A 26217-nucleotide genomic window follows, 5' to 3' on the forward strand; every position below is an offset into this window, starting at 1 on the left:
AGTTCCATGAAGTGATCATGTTTGGGTTATATATACATGTGCATATATATGAGTGTGAGTTTTGTTGAAAAACTCATTTTCTTTGAAAACGTATGTTCGTTTGATCGTTAGTTTGAGAAGCTAATAAAAATCCATGATTTAGGAGAGATTTTTTTTTTATACATAGACCTAGGTCCAGTGATAAAACTTTGTTTATGAGCTTTCATGAGAACCAAGGTTTTATCATAAAAGGAGTGAACTTTCACTAAACCGAAATAAACCCTCGTTTTAAAGAATGACGATAACACGAAGGAAAAAGGTTTTTTTTTTTTTTTATATATATATATAGACTTGTGTCCAGTGATAAAATTTTGTGTATGAGATTTCATGGAAATCATAACTTTATCTTATAAGGTGTGAGCTTTCACAAAATTGAAATAAACCTTCGTTTTAAAGACGAATGACGACACAAAGGAATTTTTTTTTATATATATACAATCGTGATGTCCACGAAAAATATTTTGTACATTAAACCGTGACATGCTCACGGAATTTTTTTTTGCGTGAGTTACCACTCACAAAACAAAACGCGAGTTATCTTTCATGCTTTTGTAAACATATATTTTCAAAACCCAGGTTTGATTTTGAGTAATATTCAAAGTAAACAATTATTTATGATGAAATAATGTTTTAGTTTTCATAATTCCATGGTGAATGTTCACACAGTAGAAATGTTCATGATTTTATGAAAATCTGAGTTTCGTTCGTTTTTGTAGGTTTCGTAGAGACGAACGATTTTTGAGGTGTTAACTCTTGCATTACTATCACTACTGTTAGTGGAATCGTAAAAAAGGTAAGAGTTAAGAAATACCGTTTTGTAGATGGATTTACTTGCATGTTGGTAATTTTTTGCTCCTGGTTCCAGAAAATGTCAACTTCCAACATCAGCGATTACGATTATAGCTATTCCTCTTCTTCATCCAGCTCCTCTGACGAGGATTCCAAAGCCTTTGTAGCTAAATCGAAAGCTAAGATAACTCATGATGAGGAAGCAAATCCTAGCATACCCTTGAATGATCGGAGAGTCACTTATGCTGAACTTATGAAGAGAAAGGCTGAAGATGATGAAGCAGAGAATCGTCAGCACAGAAATGATCGAATTCGGCGTCGAATACAAGCGGCTGAGGAGAGACGTCAATTCCTTGATGGGGTACCCTCTGACTCTGATGCTGATGCTTCTGAAGAAGAAACTGCATGGGTGTTTACAGAGCGTAAGATCAAGCCTGACCGATATGAAAGAGAGTTCCGTAAGACTATGAAGCAAATTGAAGCTGAAGCTGAAGCAGAAGAGGACTCGGACTCAGACAATCCTGATACCCATCCAGACTTTATCGACGATGTTGATTCCGACGAAGAGGAAGACAGTGATGACAAATCTGATAACTCGGATGACGAGAATGACAGTGATGACGAATTCCGATAATTCGGATGAGTCTGACGAGTAGCTTTATCTCCATCCTATTTTCTTTCTTAAACATTTGAATGTTCTTTAGCCTTCGTAGTAGACATCTTATTTGGAGGACTTCGTATTAATAATTTTACTTTCAAACGAGATATTCTTTATTAATATTGGCTTTTATTGATTGAAAATACGCCGATCCCATCGTGATTTTCCCTTGTTGTGACTTTTTCTCGCCCGCATTATTAGTATCATGAAACCAATGTTGTTATTCCGTTGAAGAATTTTACTCCATCAAGTATCGACGGTCTTCGGTTTTCTGCTACTGAGCAAACAATTCCTGATTTGAGCGATGAAGAAGAAGCCGTAAGTATTTCTTCGCATATTCAATTATGATGCTTTATAGATAAAATGTTGATTGTTGAGGATGTATCCAGGAGGATTTCATCATGGATACGGAGAGTGCTGATACCCGGCCATCCTCTGAGAATAGAGACGAAAGCACTTCCAAAGATTCGGAGCCGAATAGAAGTAATGAGCCTTTTGTCGTTAGCACGGACAATCCCAATTCCTTGAAACTTCGGAGGCCCCCCAAGTAAGTACATGTCCTGTATCCTCTTCATAGAAGTATGAAAGTGCTGATTTGTGAATGAATGAATGAGAATCCATGTGTATATACGAAAAACTTAGTCGAAATTCGTCGTCAGAAAATTCAGAACTCAGTTTTTTAGCAAAAACGCCGTAAAACCTTCATCTGAAGTCGGATTTTCATGATATGCATATGCATATTCAAGCCCGAAAAATTTCCAAGATTTTACATAGAAGCTTTTTAAGTTTTGAGCACGTTCAGGCCCTGAAAAAGGCGAAACAGTAAACTTCCAGGAGACTTTCAGAACTTTTTCATATGGTATGTTTCTCAATGTTTTGACTACATCTCCTTGCTTGTTTATCGAATTGTCATGAAATTTTTAGACGCTGTAGATGACATTCATACGAAGAGAATGGTATATAACCCATCCTCAGATTCCTTGTAGATTGCTCCCAGTTCGTCTTTTAGTACATAGAATAATACAGTTTTTTCAGGCGAGGTTACCGTAAAACGTATTTTCATGACTTTCATGCTATTTGCTCGTGTCTTGGGTGTATAATGATGAACTTTGATGATGTTGCATTGCTTGTATACTGTATTTTATAATCTCACTTGGTTTCATGCTTAAATGACTCTAACCTCATGTAATCTTCGTATTAGGTGTCAAATACCGAAGTTGAGGATATTGAAACCAATGAGGATAACTCGAACTTCCCTGGAGTTATTGATGAAGAGACAACCATACCTGAACTTCAAGGACATGAGAAGGTTGTCACTGAAGTTATGGAAACCCAGATTGCTGCTGCTTCAGTGATAGAAGAAACTGAAACACCAGTAGTGAATACTGAAGAAACTGTTGCCCCGATTGTAGAAGATGCTCCAGTAATTGAGAACCGTATAGTGGTGCATGAATATCCAAGTGCAGGAGTTGCTTTTGATCCTCCATTTGATGCTTCACCCCCGTATCATGAACTAGTTGGTGGATTCAGTGTTCCCGTTGGATATGCAGGCTTGTACGAGAAAATATGGAAGAAGTTTGGTCATCTGATTGTTGACAGGGATCCTGGACGTGCTTATGCTTTAACAATGCAAGTAGATATTATCCTGCGTGTCGTAAGTGATATATGCACTAGGACCAGAAATACTGTGACTCCAGATATACTCTTTGATTGGGAGTTTAACTTGGAGAATTCAGAAAGACTTGGCTTCAATGTGAAGTGGCTTCGTAAGCAAATGAACGCTATCAAGGACTCATGTGAGAACAACATACCCTTTCCCAATGATGTTGTGATGGAGAAAGAAGACAAGATTGCCAGACTGGCTGAAGAGTTGAACAAGGAGAAGGCGGATTTGCAGGTCTTGAAGGACGCAGAGGAGCGAAAATCCTTTTTTGCTGATTTTCCTTTCATAATCTCCTGAACTTCTGAACTTCTGAACTTCTGAGAGATGTGAGGTTTTTATTTGGGTTTTGATATTAGCTGGTTTTGGATTGGTAGATGGTTAAGGATTTTCTTTTGGATTTGATAGAGATTTTCTTTTAAGAAATATGAACTGAATTTTGATAAACTGCTGAATTCAAATACTAATTGCAAGTATTACAAACGTTTTGGAGGAATTGAAATACAATGAAAGAAAGTCCTAAATTCCAAATCCAGACGCCATGAATGCTCAAACGCCCAGTACCTCAAATGCCTAATAATTTCAGACGAACGCCTTAAGCCAATTCCCATGAATTACTAGCAGTGTTATGCCGTCTGTGTTGATTAATTTGTAGTATCCTCCGGTTATGGATTTAGCAACTATAAATGGTCCTTCCCAATTGGAGTTTCTTGCAGAGTGAAGACCGCGTTGAACTGCTTTGAGAACCAGGTCTCCTTCATGAAATTTGTTAGGTTTGGTCGACCGCGCCTTGAATATCTTCTGTTGATTCGGAATTCCTCGTGTGATGAGATTCTGTGGTTGTGGAACATATGGACACTCGTGCAGAAAGGAGTATCCTTCATAATATCTGTCATGCTTAGCTACATCCTCCGCAATGAATATTTTGATTGGATGATCAACTTAAAGAGATTCTGGACCCAACCATTGGGTGAAATATTGCTGTGGCGAGATTATCCACTCATAGCATTTTGCAATTGCTAAATTGTTTGTGGAGTGAAGCCCTTGGACCAAATAAGCATATTTGAAAACTGACGATATGGGCATATGAGAAGGAATAAGACTTGCCCGAGTGTGAAATCTCTTGACGAAAGCGTTTGGATGTTCCTCAGGATTTTATGTAAGTTCTGTCAAGGCTTTGACCTCCTCCAGATACTCGAATGGTGAGATATATTCTTTTTCTTCCTCCGAGTCAGAGGTTTCTTTAGCACAGAGATGTGTAATTGAAGGTGTCAGTGTCACCTTCCCATCATGAATCCATGTGCGTCCAAGAATAATATCATATCCTGGATCTTCTCGGATTATGTAAAACGTGGTCTCAGTGCAGACCAAATTTTTGTTGACTTTGAGGATGACGTGGCCGTACGCATATCTGGAAACTCCTTCGTGATCTCTGATTTCCATGGGGGCATGAGTAGCCAGCGACTCTGAGAGTTTTCAAATGGATGATGTTGACGACAATACCGACATCAACAAATGCTCTCTTGAACTCGTTTCCTTTGATGTGCACTGTGGTGAGAAATCCCAAGTCATACATTTCTTTATCCGTTGCTGGAGGCTCAGTGAGTGTCTCTTGAATCAACAGACACTTGCCTGACACAATGTTGTTTAATGCAACAAACATGTCTTTCCTTTGAGATTTTGATAAATATAGCAATTCGCAGACATGCTCAATTAATGATTGAACTGCTTCTTTGATGGGAGGTTCAGAGATAATAAAGGTTCTGACTGGAAGGGGGTTTCTGTGTACTCTTCAGTCCCCAAGTTGAGTTCTCCCGATTCGACCTTTTCTTTAAATATGCGCTTCAAAGTTTTACAATCACTTGCGGGATGTCTGACAAATCTATGAAAGCGACAATACCGAGGATTTTCCATGGCCTCTTCAGTTGGTTCCTTCTTGACATACGACAACTTGATTGCACCATCTTGAATCCAGGCATCCAGCAATTCGATAACTTCTTCAATGGAGCAAGGGAAATCAGGTGCTTCTGGATCTTCCGTGTGTTGAGGAGGAGCTTGCACGTTATCCTTCTTTTGCACCTTTAAAGGGGTCGAGGAAATATGCTTACGCTGTGGTTCAGCTTTCCGTTTGCTCCCTTCCGCGACAGCATTTGTGGAAGGTTGAAGGTTGTATTGTTTGTTGATCAAACGTCTGCTGCTGCCTCTAGCCTCTCGTGGTTCTTCAGCTTTTGCATTCTTAGTCCTTTCTAATAGAGCAGGTGTAGTGGTTGCCGACCTCTTGGCTGCTTCATGGAGTTCTGAGAAAGTCTGAAACCTGAGATTCTCAAATAAAGCTCCGTAGACTGGAATCATTCCGTTGATGCATAAGTCCACAAGTTATTGCTCCGTGACATTTGGATCACGGCAATCCAACGCTTGAACTCTGAACCTTTTCACATAATCGTTAGAATATTCGTTGTTCTTTTGAAACATCCTTCCGAGATCGGAGAGGGCAATTTGCTCTGAAACGAAGAAATACTTCCTATAGAAAGCATTAACCATTTCTCCCCAACTGTTGATAGTTCCTGGTGCGATGTTGTTGTACCAGGTGTATGCTCTGCCTTTCAAGGATTTTGAAAATTCTTTGAGGCGAACAACATGGTTATGCTCATGTTCACCCAAAGCTTCCAGGAACCGAGAAACATGTTCCCGAGCATTGCCGGTTCCATCGTACAAAGTAAAGGTTGGAGAGATATAACCTTTTGGAAGAGGAATCCTTTGCGTAGCAGCAGGGCATGGAGGCTGGTGACGATGGACATGTGGGGTCTTGTCTTTTCCACGGTTCTCCAGAATGCGTTGCCAATCTTCCCGAGTGATGAAGTTTGATGACTCCGTCGCTGAATCGTCCGCAGCTTTGCGGACTTCATCATCATCTACTGTGTGAATCGGAATTACCTCAGGATCAACGTTTGAGGATTTTTCCTTCTCTTTTCCTTTTCCTTGGGTCTTCCCTGACATTGTATCATTGAGAGCCTTCAATTGATTAAATATCTCCTTTTGTGCTGTAGCCATATCGGTTTGATTCTTTGGAAGAGTCTCTTGCACATTGATGAGATCAGCAATGGTAGGTGGTGGATTTCCTATGAATTCCTCAGGGTGTCGGCCGAACAAAGGATGACCCTCCGCATTGATGTGAGGAGGAGTAACATCACCACCGTCAGTGTTAGAGGCCGGAATCGTTCCCGGGATATCCTCGTTATCGTTGTTGTTGTTGCTAGTGCTAGCGCCGTTTGCGTTGGAACCTGTGACTAACCCATACCTAAGACCAGCCATCTTGTGGAGTTGTGAGATTGCAACCGAGAGAATGATCTCCCACTGTGGTCGCCAATCTGTAAATGGGGCAAAACGATTTGCTGGTTTTTACGGAATTAAGGAGACGACCGTACGGAGGAGACTCCTTGAACCGAGCGAAATGTTCAACCTCACGCAGATGCACTGCAAGAAGGGAGTGCTTTGAATTCGAGAGATCAATCTGTAGTACTCCGGACTAAACCAAGACAATGGCCATTCCAAAGTAAATTCGGTCACAAGAGAGGATGGTTCGATCTGTAGGAGGGAAGCTGAGAAATGTGTGGAATCAATGGTAATCAAAGATTGTAGGTGTGTTATGTATTCTGAATAAGATAAGTTATGAATGATTGAATCTCTGTTGAGAGTGATTACTCAGATGTTGAGTTGTTAATCTCGTGTTGTCTGTTTGACGTGAGATTCTTGTATATTGAATCATGATTCAGAGACTTATTTATATTGCTGGAATTGTAGACACCATGATCCCATGAAGTGTGACAATTGATGGAATCAAAGAGTGGGGAAATGGAAATCGTGTTTGAAACCAGTTGCTCATCGTGCGGAGACTTGGTCGATTTTCCATCCACTACTTTGTTAACTCCTTCAACTGATTGCATGACTTGCTCACATTCCATCGTGTGTATGAACACACGTGCTGTAAACCGCCAGACCAAAACCCTAGTTAATATACCCCATGTGACACGATTGACGTCCCGTGGTTAATTAGTCAGTTGTTTACTTCATGACTTTATGGGACGATGAGTCAATGTATTTGCTGAGTTGAACATGATCTTGCAAAATGTCCTGAGACTCATGAATTGAACGTGCCTGTTGAGACAGAGGTATGATTCTTAAGTAAACCTTGATAGTTAGGGTGAGAAAGTATTGCTCATTCGATGAATTGTTGAATATTTATAGTTGAACTAATATTCCTTGGTTTGAGCAAATATTGCTCATCTGAGCAAATGTTGCTCATTTGATGAATTATTGGTAGCGTGACCAAGATAAAATATTAATTTAAAATACCGGTAATTGAACCGAGCATAATTAATAAAAGTACTGATCATGAGATCGTCGTAAAGTTATTGGTGTTTGAATCTGGAATTATGATCCTTGGACTCAGAAACCCTAATTCGATCAATTGATGGTTTATTTGAAAATTAACCATGGGATGAAGGAGGGACCGGCTACATGGGATCATGTATCGGCCATATAGCGCCCATATGCTCGAGTGAGCAAATACCAAGGTCTCTTGAAGAGTTGGTGATTTGTTGATGAAAGAATGATTAAATGCTGGTTTAATCATTTATTAGAAAAATGCTCGTCTGAGACTTAGGTGATAAAACCTAATTAATTATGAAGAGATGAGGGGCCGACCAAGGGGTCATGAAACCGACCCTGGATGGTCACGGGATCGAATGACGATCGCTCTATGAAAATTCCAAAATTATTTGGAAGATTTTTGGACCTAATACGTGCAATTGCGCAAATTAGGTCAATTCATGAAAATATGTGGGACCGGCTCCGTGCGAGCCAAAGAGCCAACCTTGGTCGGTCAAGGTAACGTGCTCACGTCGTCAAAACGTCTGTATCTCAGTCCTGAGAATTTTGGTATTTTCTGGCGTGCGTTTGAGCAACCATTTGAAAAAATATGACAAAATCAGGGTTTTGCTGAAACTGAGGAAACTTCATGAGATGAAGGAAAATAATTATAAAATGAAGGAATGATGAAGCGTGGGACCGCTGAGGCCAAGGCATGGCCGGCCGGTCAGTGACCACGATCCCATGGTGCCTTTCCTAATTTTATATTATTTTTTTATGATTTTATGAAAATATCATGAAATCAAGGAGTTTGTTGAAATTAAGGAGTTTCCTTGAAGTGAAGGAGTTTTCATGGGATCAAGGAAACAAATAATATTAAAATAATAAAATAAGGGTGTGTGGGACCGTCTTTGAGCATGGTCGGCCGGCTGGGGCCCGGTCCCGTGCGTTTCCCTAATTTTATGTAAGTTTTGTGTATTATTTCCATGATTTGAAGGAATTTTCATAATTTGAGAGAAATACCATGAAATCAAGGAATTTCATGGGATCAAGGAAACTTAAAATAATAATAATAAAATAAAGGGACGTGTGAGACCAGCTAGGGCATGGCCGGCCGACTGGGCACGGTCCCACGAGTTTCCCTAATTTTATATTATTTCCTTGGTGCGAAGGAAACACCATGAAACTGAGGAGTTTCCTCAAAACGAAGGATATTTGTTCAAATGAAAGGATTTTCATAAGATCAAGGAAAATAACAAAAATATGATAAAATATAAAACTGGCGTGGGACTGGCCACGGCACGGCCGGCCGGCTAGTGGGCCCAGTCCCCCAGCGCCTTGGTCAATATTTTATTATTTATTATTTTCTTTCCTATTTTGCATAGGTTCATCGTTTCGTCGTATTTTGAAATACTCGTTCGTGCTTTCAGGTGATTGTTAGTGCATCATCGTCGAGTACACTTGCACCTTTTGAGTCGGGGCTTACTCGAAGGTAACTCAGAAGCCCGTATGTTGAATATTTATTACTAACCCATGGAATTCTGCTGGGAAGAACCATAGATTGAAGTAACGAAATATTACGAAAATATTTGAATATTTTCAAAAATTCAGTGGATGAATCCAAGAATTTAGGAATAATTAATTGATGGCTCTATACTAGTACGATCGTCTAGGAGCATTAATTATTTTGAGCGACATGAGCTAGTTGAAGCGTCATATCCTTTATATATTCAGGGAAAACTGTTGTTTGTATCCTGAAGACGTTATTGCTCTATACTAGCAGGCAAGATGTCTAGGAGCCGTCCAATATCGTGATTCTATATAGAAGTAATTACTTAAGTGTTCAGTATTCATGAGATATGTCATTGCCTAGCCGAGAGACTACATATCTGCATGTACTCTGAGAGGCAGTATTCTCAGTCAGAGATTCGATGAGAGACCCGTGTCTCGATACTCGCGTCTGATTGCTGGATCAGAAGTTCGTATAATTATGGGTTTACGATTTTATCCTTTGTCGAAAATCCACTATCTACAGTTGGTACCAATATGCAATTGGCAAAACCAGTCACCACGCTTTTTAGTACCTCTACTGAGCTACATATGGCTAACAGTCCTTTGTTGTCAGATGTTACGATGTACAAGAGTTTAGTTGGAGGTCTTCAATATTTCTCTACGACAAGACCAAACATTACGTTTAATAAGGCATGCCAATTCATGCATCAACCTGTAGAAGATCATTTGGATATTATCAAGCGTATACTTCGTTATTTGCTTCATGTTCGACCGATGGCATTTTTTTTCGTCCCCAACAAAATTTGCAGCTTAGTTTTTCTGCATATACTTATGCTGATTGTGAGGGTGATCATCTTGATCGTCGTTTTACGAGTGGATATTGCCTTTATCTTGGTTCTAATATTATTTTTTTGGAGTTCTCGTAAGCAATGAATAGCCTCCCGGTTAAGTACTGAATATTACTATTGTGGTTTGGCTATTGCGACCGCTGAATTAACGTGGATTGAATCTCTTCTACGAGAACTTCAGGTTTCTGTTCAGTTTCCTCCCATTCTTTGGTGTGATAATTTGGAAGCAACCTATCTCACCATAAATCCGAATTTCATGGTCATACCAAACACATCGAAATTGATTTTCATTTTGTTTGTGATAGAGTTCAAAGTGGCCAATTGATATTCGTTTTGTTTCATCTAAGGATCAAATTGCCAATATCCTTACGAAATCTACTCCAAATGATCATTTTTGTACACTTTGCTATAAGGTCAACGTCATTGACAACCCACTTAGGTCGAGGAGGAGTGTTGCATAAATGAAAGACGTGACCTAATACGTCACACCTGTTGTAACTTTCCATTCATATAGTCTGTGGCATAGTCATATCTTTTTAAACTTATTTTCAATATCTTGTATATTTCGTACATGCAAAATAACATATTTTTGTAATCTTGTTTTCAACATAAATAAATAAGTTTTCCCGTGTGTTTATCATCTAGAGAACACATTAAATTTTAGGCTCAACCGTGTCTAAAAATGAATTCTTGTTGACACTCAAACTCAGAGAAGGTTTACAATTCAATAAAGATTAGTTAACTATGCTTGTGCCTATGCTACTGAATGTGTGGAAAGAGGACATGTGAGCTACTTGGTTGACTTTGTGTTGGTATTATACTAGAGAAAGTGGAGGCCTAGTCGAGGGAAATTGTGCCAAAAATTTTATTCTCTTTAAATTGGGAGGAAACAAACAAAGAGATGATTTTCTTTGGTTGGTTTGGAAATCTCGTTGCAGTAAACAAAGTCTAGCAAACCTCACGAATCCGGAACACTTACACTCAGTTAGCTGAGAAGCCTGGATTACTAACCACCTCTCAAGAATAATCCAAACAAGTCAAATAATATCTTAGATATTTATCTTGTGGAATCACAAAGTATGAGACAAAGATAGTTTTGTGATTTCTATTTATCTCGTTCCTGATCCATGATTACGAGAACCTCAAAGAGTATAATAAGAACAAGATCCGGATACAAGAACTATCATGTAAAAGATAATCTGATTGGGTTTCACGAATCCCTAAGTAAAGTCTTCAAAGTCGTAACCTAATTATGTTTCTCGGAGGATACCTATGTTTTGGAGGATGGATCTAGCTTTGTAACTAGGACACAAGAGTGTTAGGGATAAGAAATCCAGTTGCAAGACTCTCTCTATTTGTATATTTTGAAGGCTCTGACTAGCTTTGATTCAATCTAAGATAACTTGAGATCCAAACAAACACTTTTTTCAGTTTAGATGAGTTATCATTATACATTTATGTAAGCATGTGAGAAGTCCTTCTTGAAATTACATAGAAGAATATGCATTATAGTCTAGGATTTTGGAACCGTGCACAATGATAATTCATAGCGGCTAAGTAGTCTTTGAACTTACAAGCACTATCGGTTTTCAATAACACTCAAGACTAATCAATGGTACACAAGTACAAAGTGATTTTGCGAATAAAGTTGTCTTAGAAGTGTCTATGAGAATTGTGGTAAAATCAAACATAGTCATATATAGTAGTTCGTGACTTCTACTAATATTGTAACTGGACGGTGTTTGCAAACCTTAGTAGTTCACGAAACTCAGGCCACGAGGATTTGCAAACCTTACCAGTTTGCGAAAGTCAGATGGCAAGGGGTTTGCAAACCGGGTTTGCGAACCGCAAACCTCTACAGTTCACGAAATTCAGATTGACTTTTGTAAAACATACAAGTATGTTTACCTATCGCCAAACAATTCCTTTTCTCACAAATATATACATGCCTACTTTTCATGGGAAAAACTGCATATATTACAAAAATTTATATATAAAAAAACAAGAATAAGACATAAAATAAAATAAAAGAGAAAACAAAAATACAGTGTACATACTAAATAAATAAAAATTATCAGTTATTCTCTCAATTTGTCACCATAAACAGTTTCAATGTGTTCTTGAAGCAAAGACAGTATACAATAAAGTTTGTATATTAAATAAATGAAGATTATCATTTTATCTTCTAATTTCATCACCATAAACACAAAAATACAGTGTACAAGAAAGTACACATGTTATAAATAAAAATTATTATTTCCTATCTCAATTAGCCTCTCATTACATGTTCAAAACAGAAATACCTAAAGGAGAATCTCCAGGAATATCATTGCACGGTAAAGTGGATAATATTTTTCTTCAAATCATACAACACTTTCAATCCAAAGAAGTCTTGAATTTAGGCATATAAAAACCCTGAAAATATTTTTTCTCTTTCTGAGTTCGACTTTGAAATCGATAATCTAACTACTCTAAATCAAACTAAAGTGTTAAGAGAAGATGAAACTTATTTTCGTCATCATTCTTGGTGACGAATTTTTAGATTCAATTGTTGATGATGATGATCATCGATTTCAAGTAGATCTTCAAGAACAAGTGTTGTTAATGATGTTTTTTAGGTTTTTCTTTTTGTTTCACATTGAATAGAAATTACCCAAACATTTTCTGATTTGCAGACTGGAATTCACCCTTCTCCCTCTCCGTTCTCTGTTTTCTCCGATCTTATTTTTCTCTTTCTAAAACTAACATATTATACTTTTAATACTAGAATAAACCAAGTTTTTCTGGATCAGTGGAAAAAATGACTAACCCGTACAAGAAAAGGATTAAAACGTCTTAGAATTTTGAAAAAATGACCATAGAGTACTAGGTTTTAAGAGACATGACTAGAAAGTCCAACGAACTAAATACTAATTTCTAAAAATAAAATAAAAAAGAAAGCCTTTGTTACACGGATAAATTTTTGAAGGGGACATTTTTTGGTGAGGACATGAGATACAAATTAGATGTTTGACACGTGCCTTTCATATCAATAGTGTCCAAACATATTCCATCAAAAATTTATCCTTGTTACACTGGATTCTGATGAACCAATAGAGAAAAAAAGATCATAGCATTTCAAATCCTGATTCCCCCAGGCTGCATCCCCTCGGTGACTAGACCAAAAAAAGACGAGCAAATCCCTTAATAGGTCTCTTTCTCTGAACCAAACTAACTTAGCATACCTGCCTGTCTGTCTCTTAAGCCAAATGCCCAAATCCTGATTCCTGAATGGCTGCGCCCCTGAATTACTAAACCAAAAGAGACAAGCGAGCCCCTCAATCTGTCTCTTACGCCAAACTAAATTAGCAGCCATCTTTCCACCTAACTTCTCAATTAACGTCCCTCCAACAACCACCAAAAGCCATTTCAAAACAGAAACACTTTGCTTTCTTCGCCCATCGACGGACTTATTTTAACGCTCAGTAATTTTATAAAAACAATCGTTAATCCCTAAACTAACCCTCTCTCTATTCTTCTTCAACCTCTCTGTCTCTCTAACATCTCTGCGCAATTATGGCAGCCCTAACATCCTCATCTATCACCTCAACAAAAACCTTTCTTTCATCAAAACTTCCATCAATTTCTCAATCTTCATCATCATCTTCTTCTTTCCCTTGTCAGAAATCGCGTTGTTTGTCAGTTAGATGTGCAGCAACTACTGCTCAATCATCATCTGTAAAAGCTTCGAATAAAGAGTTTGCTGTGAAATCTATTAAAGCTAGACAGATTATTGATAGTAGAGGTAATCCTACTGTTGAAGTTGATCTGGTAACTGATAATCTTTATCGATCTGCTGTGCCCAGTGGAGCTTCTACTGGGATCTATGAAGCTTTAGAACTTAGAGATGGTGATAAAAATGTTTACGGTGGTAAAGGTGTTCTTAAGGCTGTCAAGAATATAAATGAGTTATTGGCTCCCAAATTGATTGGTGTTGATGTCAGGTGCATTCCTTATAACCCAATTCATCTGCTTCTTAATCTCTTGTAATATTACCTATTTCGGTTATTAAGTCCTTTGCGTTGTTAAATATGAGGATTTGTGGTGTTTGGAGTTTTAAGAAACTGATTTGCGCAATTTGGGATTGTTTACTTGATGTTGATACTCGGATCAATATAGATTCATTCGTGCATTTTATATTTTTATTTTCCTGTTCAATATTTGCTTAGTAGTGTGGGGTTAGAACAACCTCTAAAAATCAATCACAGATATCGGTAGTGTTTGAGTGTGGCTTACCTCCATTAGGTTCTAATATAAATAAATGTCATATGTCGTCTTTTTTACCTTGTGATTAGGAATCAAGCTGATGTGGATGCCATCATGCTAGAGTTTGATGGAACTCCAAATAAATCGAAATTGGGGGCTAATGCCATTCTTGGAGTTTCTCTGAGTGTATGTAGAGCTGGTGCTGGAGCAAAGGGAGTTCCTTTGTACAGACACATCCAGGAAATTTCTGGAACAAAGGAGCTTGTCATGCCAGTTCCAGCTTTCAATGTGATTAATGGTGGAAGCCATGCTGGCAATAATCTAGCTATGCAAGAGTTCATGATATTACCTGTAGGTGCTACTTCATTTGCCGAAGCACTTTGCATGGGTAGTGAAGGTTAGTACAACAGTCCCCTCTCTCTATATATTCTTCTTTCATTGTAATCTCTTTTAGCATATCTTGTCATTATTATTACTCATCTCTTTTCATTTTCTTTGGAAGCTTTTTCTCATCCATAATGAAATTGTATTTCATTGCCGTGGAATAATCAACTCGTTACACCACTGTGTTTTCCAGCTTTTCTGTCTTTCTTACTGTTTCTGTTGCGTTAGCGCAATTATTTCTGACCATTTATTCAATCCTTTTACTGCCACCTCTAGTTCCACTCCAGTTTGGTTCACATATTTGTCGATGTGAACTGAATCTGTTAGTAAATTATTATAAGGCAAGAGAAATCTTAACTGCTGTACATAGCTACAACAGCAGAGGATCAAGTTATGTTATATTTGATGGGTAAATGAAGTTTGCTTCTTGTACTTTACTGTAAACGATGATATGCCAGTTTCTGATAATTGTTACTTCATCGCAGCATTAAGGGTAGCAATCTATTTATTGGTTTAGATGCATTCATCTTTTTAGTATGTAACCATGCTTATGCGTTTATCTGTGTATGATGGTGAAGACTGAAGTTCTCTTAAAATAACTTTTAAAATTCTGCATCTGTGAGCAGTTTATCACACCTTAAAGGGAATTATCAAAGCGAAATATGGGCAAGATGCATGCAATGTTGGGGATGAAGGAGGATTTGCTCCAAATGTTCAGGATAACAGGGAGGGACTGGTCCTGCTCATCGATGCAATTGAAAAGGCTGGATACACAGGAAAGGTAGAAATTCCGATCTTTATCATTTTGTTATAGTCTTTTGATTTTCTCTTGCATATTTTGATAAAAGTTCTGAAAAAAGTAAACTAATAAATTGATAATTCAGATCAAGATAGGAATGGATGTTGCTGCTTCCGAGTTCTTAACAAAGGACGGGAAATATGATTTAAACTTCAAGAAGCAGCCAAATGATGGAGCTCATGTGCTCGCAGCACAGAGCCTTCGCGACCTTTACAAAGAGTTCATCAGAGATTTCCCAATTGTGTCCATTGAAGATCCCTTTGACCAAGATGACTGGAGCTCATGGTGCTCCATACAGTCTTCAGTTGATATCCAAATTGTTGGAGATGATCTGTTGGTCACAAATCCGAAGAAAATTGCTGAAGCAATTAAGAAAAAGGCTTGCAATGGCTTGCTGCTAAAGGCAAGTGATTGTAAATCATCCTCTGTTGTAGGAATATCTGCTCTGAAATTTGTCACACTAATCCTTGTTTTCATTTCTTTTGTGTTTCTCTTGTTCATGCCCTAACATCTTCTAGGATTGCACCTCCCTGGCAATCCAACAGAAAGTTCTCTTAATTACAAGTGCAGTTAGATCTGCGGTTATTTGATCTGCCTTATTAAGGTCACGTGTCTCATGACCTACCTCCCAACTCTGGGGTTATCTGATCTGCATTGTTAGGTTCATTTATCTCATAACCTACTTCCCCAAGTGGACATTTCATTATTTAGACTAAGTGCACCACATCTGACACGGATCAATTTTTCTGGGACTAGGGTCATATTCAAACCCAAGAACTGAATAGTTCTAAATGATTATTTATTCTCCAGAATTGGTATACCCTGGATTGGTGTTGTCATCTGCTTGGGGACCCTATGTGTGACCATTGACGTTGCTCAGGATTGGTCAGTTACTAGTGACTATGCTAGTATGAACAAACTATAGAATAAGAGAAGTGGAGGATGAAGATTTGTTTTAGTTCGTGTACAATTGAAAATCTTGCTCAGTGCATTGGGTAGCTAGACTCATTATACTAGGAAAAACAGTGATTATAGTTAACGAGCATGCATTTTCTTATAGTCATTCCTGATTCGGCTAGGATCCACTTCTGGAGTGATATTCATACCTTATTTCCTTTGCGATGTTGCTTTTGGTTGTTAGGGCTGATGTTCATATCATTCCAACTCCTTGTTTCATTCCATTGCAGGTTAATCAGATTGGCTCCGTTACAGAATCCATCAGAGCAGCACTTGACTCTAAAGCTGCAGGATGGGGTGTCATGGTTAGCCACCGGAGTGGTGAGACGGAGGATAACTTCATTGCAGATCTCTCTGTTGGTTTGGCAAGTGGACAGGTTTGTGATTAACTCCTGCTGTATCCCTGGGATACGTCATCTCAAACTTTCAATTGTTAATGTTCTGGAGCTCACTTTCTTATGTTGCTTTACAGATCAAAACAGGAGCTCCCTGCAGAAGCGAACGATTAGCCAAGTATAATCAGGTAATGCATTTTCTGCTCCGTTCTTTGTTAGCTTGCTTAGAATGGCAAAAATCTTGACACCTTGGAAAAGTAGACTACTAATTCTGACACTGCTGCTATATCAGTGCAACTTACTAACCTTTTGTTTTCATCTTTGGTCTTTATTTTATGTAGCTTCTGCGCATTGAGGAGGAACTCGGCAATGTACGTTATGCTGGTGAAGCTTTCAGATCTCCATAGAGTTAACTTGATAATTCAAACCATCTATGTGGAAATAAGGTATTGGATAAGATTTGTCCAAATTTGTGGGCTAAAAGAGTGTAGAATGAAATTAAAGCCACCTGTACCAAGAGTGAAAGTACTAGGTGTAGCAACAAGAACTAGAGAAACTATTTTTCCAATTTATCGGTTTAGTTTGCCTGTAGACGTGTAATTTAACCTTTGATAAGTGAGAATGTATTCGCGTTTTCTCGGGAAACTCATTTTACCCTTAGCTGGGAAGCCTGTTGTTCCACTGGGACCTTTTACTATTTACATGGTGTCATACTGCTATTTTTATTTTTATTTTTTTTTGAAATACAAAAAGAGTTTACACCCAAAAAAATTGGTTCCAAACTCTGGTCTATCATAACAGAAAAGGAGGTTTGATCAACTGAGGATAAACATTCAGAAGAGAAGGAAGTAATTGATTTTTCTCTCTCCTTTTTTTTTTAATAGAATTCTTCATTTTTGTTGATAATTCAAAGTTACAGATGAGCTGCTTCATTCTCCCAAAGAAGATTACCGACAAAATTGATTTCATTCAGAGGGATTTTTGGTGGGACAAGGAAACAGATTACGGCCTAGTTTTGTATTGCTGCGGTTTTTGTAAAAGCGCTTTTCTGCTGTGCATTGTTGTGTTGTGCTGTGAGAAAAAAGCAGTTAGACGTTTGGTAAAATATCAATTAAAGCTAAAGCTGATTAAAAAAGCAATCAAAGTGCGTTTGGTAAGATATCAAATTAAACCATTGTTATTGTGGCAAATGACAAAAACAGACGTATCTCTTAAAATAGATTTATTCAATTTTATTGAGTTTAAAAATAATTATTTTTTTGCTATTAAATATAAATATATTAAATATTAAATTTACTAATTGCTACTATTATTAAATTGCTACTATTATTATAATTGTTAAAAAAATTATTTTACTTAACCACTTTTTAATGTATATATAATTTTCAAACGAAAAATCAAACTAAAATTAACTAATTATTTAATATTTTTTTATTTTATTTTTGACAAATTAAATGAAATGGTATCATAAAATAGTTTGAAAATAAAATATAATAATATTTAAAGAATAAAATATAAGAAATAAAAAATTAATTGTATATATATCTAAGGATAATTTTTGTCATTTACAAAATAAAATAGGGACAAAAAGGATAAATCAAGCATTAAATTTTGGTGGGACCAAAGCTTATGCTTTTGTAGCTTTTAAAAGCTCCTCCTCCCCAGCTTTTGAAAATTGAGGAATTTGGGAAGTGCTTTGGGTGAAAAGCACTTTGATTTTTTTTAACCAAACACCAATTTCAAAAATTATTGACATATATAGGTTTTAAAAGTGCTTTTGAAAAAATAAAAGCATTACCAAACTCAGCCTACAAGGGATACTATCCTAGATCATATTCTTGCCTCTGCAAACCAAAAAGTAAAGGAGGTCCAGGATTCCGAAATGCTCGCATTTTTAATTTGGCAATGATAACCAAGTTAGCCTAGAGAATGTTAACTGAACCCAATGCTCTTTGGGTAACCCAACTAAAGCCTAGATATTTCAGAAACAGTTCTATCTTCAAAGCCAAAATCCCTTCAACCAGCTCTTGGATTTGGAAATGCATTAGTAAAGGCATTCATCTTATTGAACAATATAGCATTTGGGAAATTGGAGATGGTCTTAGTACCAATATTTGGACTGATAGATGGATAACAAACTTAAAAACCAATCTAAGTAGCTTTAAAACAACATGTAACTCTCACTCAACACTTGTGAAGGACCTGATTGATCCTCTCACTGAGAAATGGAACTCAAACCTAATCTTTTCTTTTTTTCCTGATAACATTGCCAGGAAAATAACATCTACCAGGATAGCTATAAATAAATATGATACCCTTAGATGACTTCTTACAAAATCTGGTACCTACTCTGTGAAATCCATGTACTTAAAGCTCACTGAAAGAACAATGAACCATTACAACCTAGGACAACCTGACTCTTTTTGGAAAAGTTTATGGGATCTCAATGTCTCTCAAAGAATTAAAATCTTTATATGGGAAGGACTGCAAGATGCTCTTTCCACAAATCTGAAACTTTCGGCCTTCATGGAAGATCTCCATTCCAATTGCTCCTTTGGTTGCAATACAATAGAATCTACAGAGCATTTTCTTTTCTCTTGTCCTTTTGCTAAATCAGTATGGGCTGAAAATCCTTTCCCCATGACTCTTAATATACATGCTTCTACTTCATTTCTAGAAATATGCAAGGAATGGTTAGGCAACAAAAACACTAATATTTCGATAGAAATTATCTTGACAAAAGCTTGGTTCATTTGGAAAGAAAGATGTAATAAGGTCTTTGAACAAAAACAACAATCTAGTACCCAATTAGGTATAAAAATTCAGAGATACTTGGATTACTGGTACAAGGATAATTTACCTAGATGTTTATCTACCACTCATAACACTAAAAAGCAAGTTTGGTTATCTCCTGAGAAAGCTCGGCTTAAAATTAATATAAATGCAGCTTGGAAATCCATGAATTTTCCAGCAGGTTTTTCTTTAATTGCAAGGAATGATGCAGGAGATTTCAAGACACGAAAAGCAGGACCTCTTAAAGCCACTACCCCTGAAGAAGCGGAAGCTTTAGGATTCTGCAAGGTGCGCAATGAGCAGCAGAGAAAGGATTATCAAATTTTTCTATGGAAGGCGACTGTAAAAACCTTTTTGATTACTTGAATGGAAGAGAATCTCAACTGGAATGGAGGAACCAATCTATTTTGGATGAAGCTAAAAGGATTTTCAATACCTGTCAAAACTTTTTGGGCTTTTATTTTATTCAAAGAACAACAAACAATGCGGCACACATATTGGCAAAGGAAGCCAAAACTTTCAACTATGCTCTTAGCTGGGACACTGATCCCCCTTCTTGTATTCTGTCATCTCTAGAAATAGATAAATCAAATGTTAGAGTTCTTTCCCATAACTCTACATTAGATGGCTCTACTCTCGGAAATGTAAGGGTTACTAACTCCCTAAGTTAGTCTTTTCTTAATGCACTTAACTTACAAAAAAAAAAAGGTTAAAAATACAAAGAGTTCAACTACATCAAATTTTAAGAACCATGGGGAAATACACAACAATAGTACAAAAGTATCTTAACAAGAAAACAAAAATAGCACCAAAAATAAACTAGAAACATGTATGAAATCAGAGGAGAAATGGTTTTCGGATCAAAAGTCTACCATTTTTGCTGATTATCTTCGTCTAGGGAAAGAGATGCTCCAAGGTATGAGTTATTTGTTTGAAGTCTTGATCGGAGTGATGAAGACTCCCACTTATATTCCGGTCGCCGATGGTCACCTTTGATGTACTTAAATACTAAAAACCCAATACAGAACGACCATTAAAGCCGACAAAAGAAGCTTTAAGAGCATATAAATAAGCGTCATGAAGATGCAGAAAAATTGATGCCGGCAAGGGAGGGTGTAACCCCAATCTAAACCTAAAAAGCATTTAACTCTAACTAAAACCGAAAGGGAAATGGGGTATTGCTCAGATCTACTCCTCTTGGAGTAGATTTGAGCAGTTAAAGCTTGCCCGAGAAAAAAGTTTGGTTGTCTGAAATCGCCTGTTCAGAGAGGGGAAGGAGAAAGCCCCTTTTCACAAAGAATACGTTACGATTACACTAAGATATATGGCAATGGAGATGGATAATGGTTTGAAGGTCACACTAAGAGATATGGCAATAGAGATGAATAATGGTTTGAAGATGGAAATGGACAGTGGAATAAATGCTAATGGTGATGGTTAAGAAAAAGATAAAAGGCTCTACAGACTAACCATAACATCCAAGGCTTATAGAGGATCCCTAACCTCCGATTAACATCAGTGTTAAACAAGTTTTCTGATAATTGAATTTCGTATCTCTTAAATAAGGATTACAAAATATTCCCAAAATCCTACAATCTAGGAAGTAAACCCACTAATTCAAAACACTACTAATTACTCCTACTGACCACGACTCTACTAGCACGTTCACAACTAATAGAACAACTAACTCAACTCAAATTAGTCTCTTTAACGTAACATTAACTGACGTAAAAAAATTAAATGCTAACTGTTGATACATGAAAAAATATCCCTTGACGGGCTTAGGGTGCCCCTAAGAATAGAGATGAGCTTGGCATAAGGTGTGGGGACTTGGGGACTAAACCCAAGCCCAAATGGAAAATATCCATGAAGAAGGAAGGACAGAGAAGGAATTGATAAGAAAGAAGGAGGTCATATTAAGGAATGACATTAGGAGTAATTAAGAAAGGTTAGGACAAGTGTCATGATGTAATAAAAATAGGGGCTTTTGGGAAAGCCTATATAAGAAAGGACAAGGTACAATAGAAAGGTAACTCTCTCTCCTACTATTCTTAGTATAGTGAGGTCATTTGGTGTGGCTAGGACGGGTAGAACTTAAAACTGAATTCACCCCTCAACATTTGGCGACCACACCCGGAGGCTCGTGCCTATCCCATCATGACACACCCAGAAGGCGCTAATTCAGGCGCAATAGGAAACCAAGTGGCTAATCAACCCATTAACCTTGACGAGGTGATGATGGAAGATGATGACAACGAGGAAGAAACACCGATCCTAGGCGTTATCAAGCAATCGACGAACCATGGATCCCAAAATAGAGAGGCGGCAACAACACTGGAAAAAAAAACACAGGCAGCTCGACTATCGAAACCCCATGTCATCAACTTTGCAAAACATGCATGAAGAATTGGACGAGCGCTCACGATGGAGACAAGAGTTCGAAGACTGGATAGCACAAGCAGTGATGGCAGGACAAAGTACCCCCGAGGAAGCAACAAAAGGCGAAGAACACAAAGGCGACAAAACAACAGTAACGTCACAAAAAGAAATTGCCGAATACTTAGAGCAGAACTACCATGTGGTAAAACAAGACAATCATTGCCGCGTAAGTATCCCATACCCTGCGCACATCCGAGAATACTTGTATCCCGAAGACTACACCTCTCCAAAGTTCAAAGTGTACGAAGGACAAGGAAATGCACGAGAACATCTCAGCCGATTCTTATCAGCAATGAACGACAGAACTACCGATGGAAAACTATGCCTAAAAGAATTACCCAAGTCACTCACAGGCACAACATTCACTTGGTATGATAACCTAAAATAGGAAAGCATGGATTCCTGGCAAGCTTTGTCCGCACTCTTTCTTGGGAAGTTTTACTCGGCCAAAAGGAAGATCACGACGATAGACTTGAGTAAGAGTGGGCAGCGGACATGTAAAGAAATAGGAAAGTACATCTTACGGTTCCGGCGCTTGGCGCTGGACTGTCATGAAGACATCAATGAGGAGGCGCTTGTCGAAATTTTTGTACGCGGAATGGTCCCAACCTTCAGGGGGTTTAATTAATTTCAGGTTCCAGACCTTCGTTGAACTAGAAGAAGCAGCTGAGAGAATTGCCGATTGAATAGAAGAGGCACCTATAGACTCTGTTTGGCGCACCACAGTTAGCGTTGTGTCAGAAACTCTGCGCAACTTAAGACCTAACATTAATAAGGAAAAAAGAGACCAATCCCAAGCCGATGACAGAAACCAAGGAAGGAACAGAGGAAGTAGGCGCGAGTACAAAACACCACCCCCTATTCCCTGCAGCAAATAGCGTGCGATTGAACTACTAAATCAATGGGTCGCCGGAAGGTAAATCCATCTACCCCCGACTACAGTAGATATCAACAAAATGGATAAAAACTCGGTCAGATACTGCCACTACCACCGAAGGATGGGACACCCAACAGAAGAATGCTTTGCCATTCAGAGCATATTTGAACGTACCGTCAGCTGGGGAACTCGAGGCGACAAAACGTAAGATTGAACATGATCTGTTTCCTCACCACTAAGAGAAATAAAGGGAGAACGCGGAGGATAAGTCCGCAAGTTGTAAACAATTCTTTTTTTTTCTTTTTTTTTTTGGTAAGAACAATTTCTCTCACAATTTGCGGGCAGATATCTCAAAAGGTCTCAGGAAAGCCAAAGGCGCCTGATTGACTGACAAATCCACAAAAGGTCCCGGGAATGCCAAGGGCTCCTGGTCGACTGAAAAATTCAAAAAAGGTCTCAGGAAAGCCAAAGGCGCCTGATTGACTGAAAAATTCACAAAAGGTCCCAGGAAAGCCAAAGGCGCCTGATTGACTGAAAAATTCACAAAAGGTCTCAGGAAATCCAAAGGCGCCAGATTGACTGACAAGTTCACAAAAGGTCTCGGGAAAGCCAAAGGCGCTTGATCGACTGAAAAATTCACAAAAGGTCTCGAAAATGCCAAAAGCGCCTGATCGACTGACAAATTCACAAAAGGTCCCGGGAACGCCAAAGGCGCCTGGTCGACTGTCAAATTCACAAAAGATCTCAGGGAAGCCAAAGGCGCTTGCACATTTTCCTAACACCCACTCCACCCAACACCCTTTTCGAAATAAAAAGAGGGAGTAGGCGCGTTCTACCCACGCCCACCCCATCAAAGACGACTGATCGACTAACAGATCTACAAAGGTCCCGACTATGCCAAAGACGACTGATTGACTGACAAACTTACAAGAAGTCTCCAGGAATGCGGAAGGCGCTTAATTGGCTGACAAAATACACATAGGTCCCAGAAACACCAAACTCATTTGATCGACGAAGGCATGCGCGTATCACCCATGTCTGCCTCACCCAACACCCTTACAAAATAAATAGCTGGGAGCATGCGCGTTTCACTAATTCTCACTTTTCTCATCGCTTCCCACTGAAAAGAAGAGTAGGCGTGTTTACTAATAACCCCTTTTCCCACCGCTTCCTTTTGATAAAAAGAGGGGGAAGAGGGTAATCACCCAGCAATCGGCATACTCAAAGAGGACGAGAACACTCGCCCAGCCTCACGCACCTCTCAATAATAAGACAAGAAAATTATAAACAACCAAAGCAGTTAACTGAAGATAATAAAATACCAGTAACAGAAAAATTAATCAAACACCACAGAATATCCCACAATATAAAACAAACAAACAACAAACGCGGCGCCTAAAATGCAAGTTCAACAAAGGAAAATAAAAAGAGATCCGGCACAGGAACAAAGCACTTTAAGCAAATCAGAGCCTCTCCAGCTCTTGCCGTTTCTTCTCAAGCTTAGATTGAACTGTCGCCTCGGCGGCCTCAGCCCGTAACACCTTGTCATTAGCCACTCCAACATCAGCAAGAAATAGATTCAGCACCACCTTCTTGCTGGGGATTAGTTTTGCTCAATGCTAGATGTCTCCTATATATAGTCTTCAAATCAGGGTTTTGCCTTAGTTATAAAGCAATCAATATTCACCGTTAGATGAAAACCTGATTTAGATTCAAGCTAATATTTCTCAACCGTTAGATCGAAAACTTAGCTTGTCACACACACTTGAGATATACGTTTATTGGGTTTGTGAAAACCGTGCCCAAACGTGTACGTGTATGTTGGTTCAACATAGTAACCCAAAAGGTCAACGAGGATTTCATATTAACCTTGTTCTTCTTCACCATAACTAGTTCAATTGACTCAAATGAACTAGTTAGAGAGTTGTTCAATTTCTATGAGATCTTATGTAACTACAAAAGACACAATTTTTAACAAATATGATTCGATTCGATTGAATCGGCTCATGAACTTTATATCCACGATTTGCATACTGCATTTCTTAGTAATTTAAGTTTCATGTTCAGAGCACATCTTTAGATCATAACCCACTCAAGTGCGCAAACAAGTTCGCGGACTTAAGACAACCGGCAGAGTTTTCCAAACTCAATAGAAAATCTCGGCAAGGAGACTTCCTCCAGTTCGCGGACTAGGTTCGCGGACTGAGTTCGCGGACTAAACACTCAAACGAGTTTTTGGAAAATCCCAACAGAAATTCTCGGTAAGAGAACTTCCGTCAGTTCGCGGACTGAGTTCGCAAACTGAGTTCGTGGACTTGGCAAAGCCAATTCCTCCGGTTTCTCTCAATCAACAAAGTTCGCAAACTTCGGATTAAGGAATAGGACTTATGCACATATGTGTTTCCACACAATGCTTATATCCATCATTGGTTATATAGACCTAAACTCTCATTCCAACCATTGAAACATTCTTAGAGGACGTTATATAGTTGTTACACTATTTCTCGTCAAAGTGATTTTCAAAGTTATTGAAACATTATGACTTTCGTCATTAGGTGAAGATAAACCCGATCAAAGCGAAACGCTTTACCAACACATGATTTCGAGATATATATATGCGAGATATACTCGGCTCGAAATATCAAATGTGTATGATCCAGTCTATATAGCATACGACTTTTGTCTCATAAGAAGTAGGAGATAGAAGAGATAGACTTTTGAGTGATAGATAAGTTCAAGTCTCCACATACCTTTTTGTTGATGAAGTTCCACGATTCCTTGATTAGATCTTCGTCGTTGTATGATGAATCGCCATGAAGTCCTTGAGCTCAACTACACTTTTCTATCATAGTCCGAGACTTATCTATGTAGACTAGAAATCAAGACTCATAGTTTTGATCACTAACATTGACAAACATGCTTGAGATAGCAACGCATGCGAGGTCGACCGAGCTATGCTCTAACAAGACTCCTCTCAGTCCATTCACATTCGGGCATATTCAAGTATTCTTCCATCACGTAAGAAGGGGGTTTCCACCCTAGGCGATTGGAAGAATGAGCTTCCTGGGAAAGTGATTTCCACCACCCATCTCATCAAAATAAAGGGGGAAGCGTAGTGATTTCAAAAATACAAAGCAAAGGACTAGCAGACGACCTCACATTTAGCCGCAGAGGTTTACGATCGGAAAATGACCCCTTCTTCGGCTTTGCAGGCTCATGACCCTCGGGAGGGGCCCAAGAGGTCACCACGGGTTCTGAGCGACCCTTATTAGACGGAACAAGGCAATGCTCGGCGTCTATAGCGTCATCAAGTTTGATTCGGCCAGACGTATGAAGTTCTCGAAGATCTTGAACAGTCAAGTCACGAGAAGGAGACGATTCGGGAAAAAGAAAATTCAAAGCTTGGCGCCGTAAGAAATCATGACACTCGTGGGCCCTTTCAGTAACCGATAAGGGCCGCGCGACGATGGTTTGCTTAAACGAAAAATCGATTCCTCGATCAGACAAGCGAGTC

General features: G+C 38.5%; 3 protein-coding genes and 1 long non-coding RNA gene across 4 annotated transcripts; 3 read left to right on the forward strand and 1 right to left on the reverse strand.

Annotated features, from left to right (window-relative positions):
- Positions 1 to 907: 907 nt before the first annotated feature.
- On the forward strand, positions 908 to 1462 carry LOC113295257 (coiled-coil domain-containing protein 1-like). The gene has a single exon (XM_026543609.1). It carries the CDS (start codon positions 908 to 910, stop codon positions 1460 to 1462), a length of 555 nt encoding a protein of 184 aa, XP_026399394.1.
- An 11831-nt stretch (positions 1463 to 13293) lies between these two features.
- LOC113298480 (enolase 1, chloroplastic-like) lies at positions 13294 to 17291 on the forward strand. Its single transcript, XM_026547244.1, has 7 exons — positions 13294 to 13857; positions 14209 to 14516; positions 15130 to 15284; positions 15388 to 15705; positions 16490 to 16636; positions 16732 to 16782; positions 16936 to 17291. The coding sequence occupies exons 1-7, from the start codon at positions 13430 to 13432 to the stop codon at positions 16999 to 17001; spliced, it is 1473 nt and encodes a 490-aa protein (XP_026403029.1). The 5' UTR covers positions 13294 to 13429; the 3' UTR covers positions 17002 to 17291.
- On the reverse strand, positions 15286 to 16522 carry LOC113298481. Its single transcript, XR_003334199.1, has 2 exons — positions 16409 to 16522; positions 15286 to 15832 (listed from the first exon to the last, which is right to left on the reverse strand). It is a non-coding gene; the product is annotated as an uncharacterized LOC113298481 (long non-coding RNA).
- Positions 17292 to 18955: 1664 nt separating the features above from the next.
- Positions 18956 to 19753, forward strand: LOC113295258. Its single transcript, XM_026543610.1, has one exon. It carries the CDS (start codon positions 18956 to 18958, stop codon positions 19751 to 19753), a length of 798 nt encoding a protein of 265 aa, XP_026399395.1.
- The last annotated feature ends 6464 nt before the right edge of the window (positions 19754 to 26217 follow it).

The sequence above is a fragment of the Papaver somniferum genome, chromosome 7, assembly GCF_003573695.1.
Source record: "Papaver somniferum cultivar HN1 chromosome 7, ASM357369v1, whole genome shotgun sequence".
Lineage (NCBI taxonomy): Eukaryota > Viridiplantae > Streptophyta > Magnoliopsida > Ranunculales > Papaveraceae > Papaver > Papaver somniferum.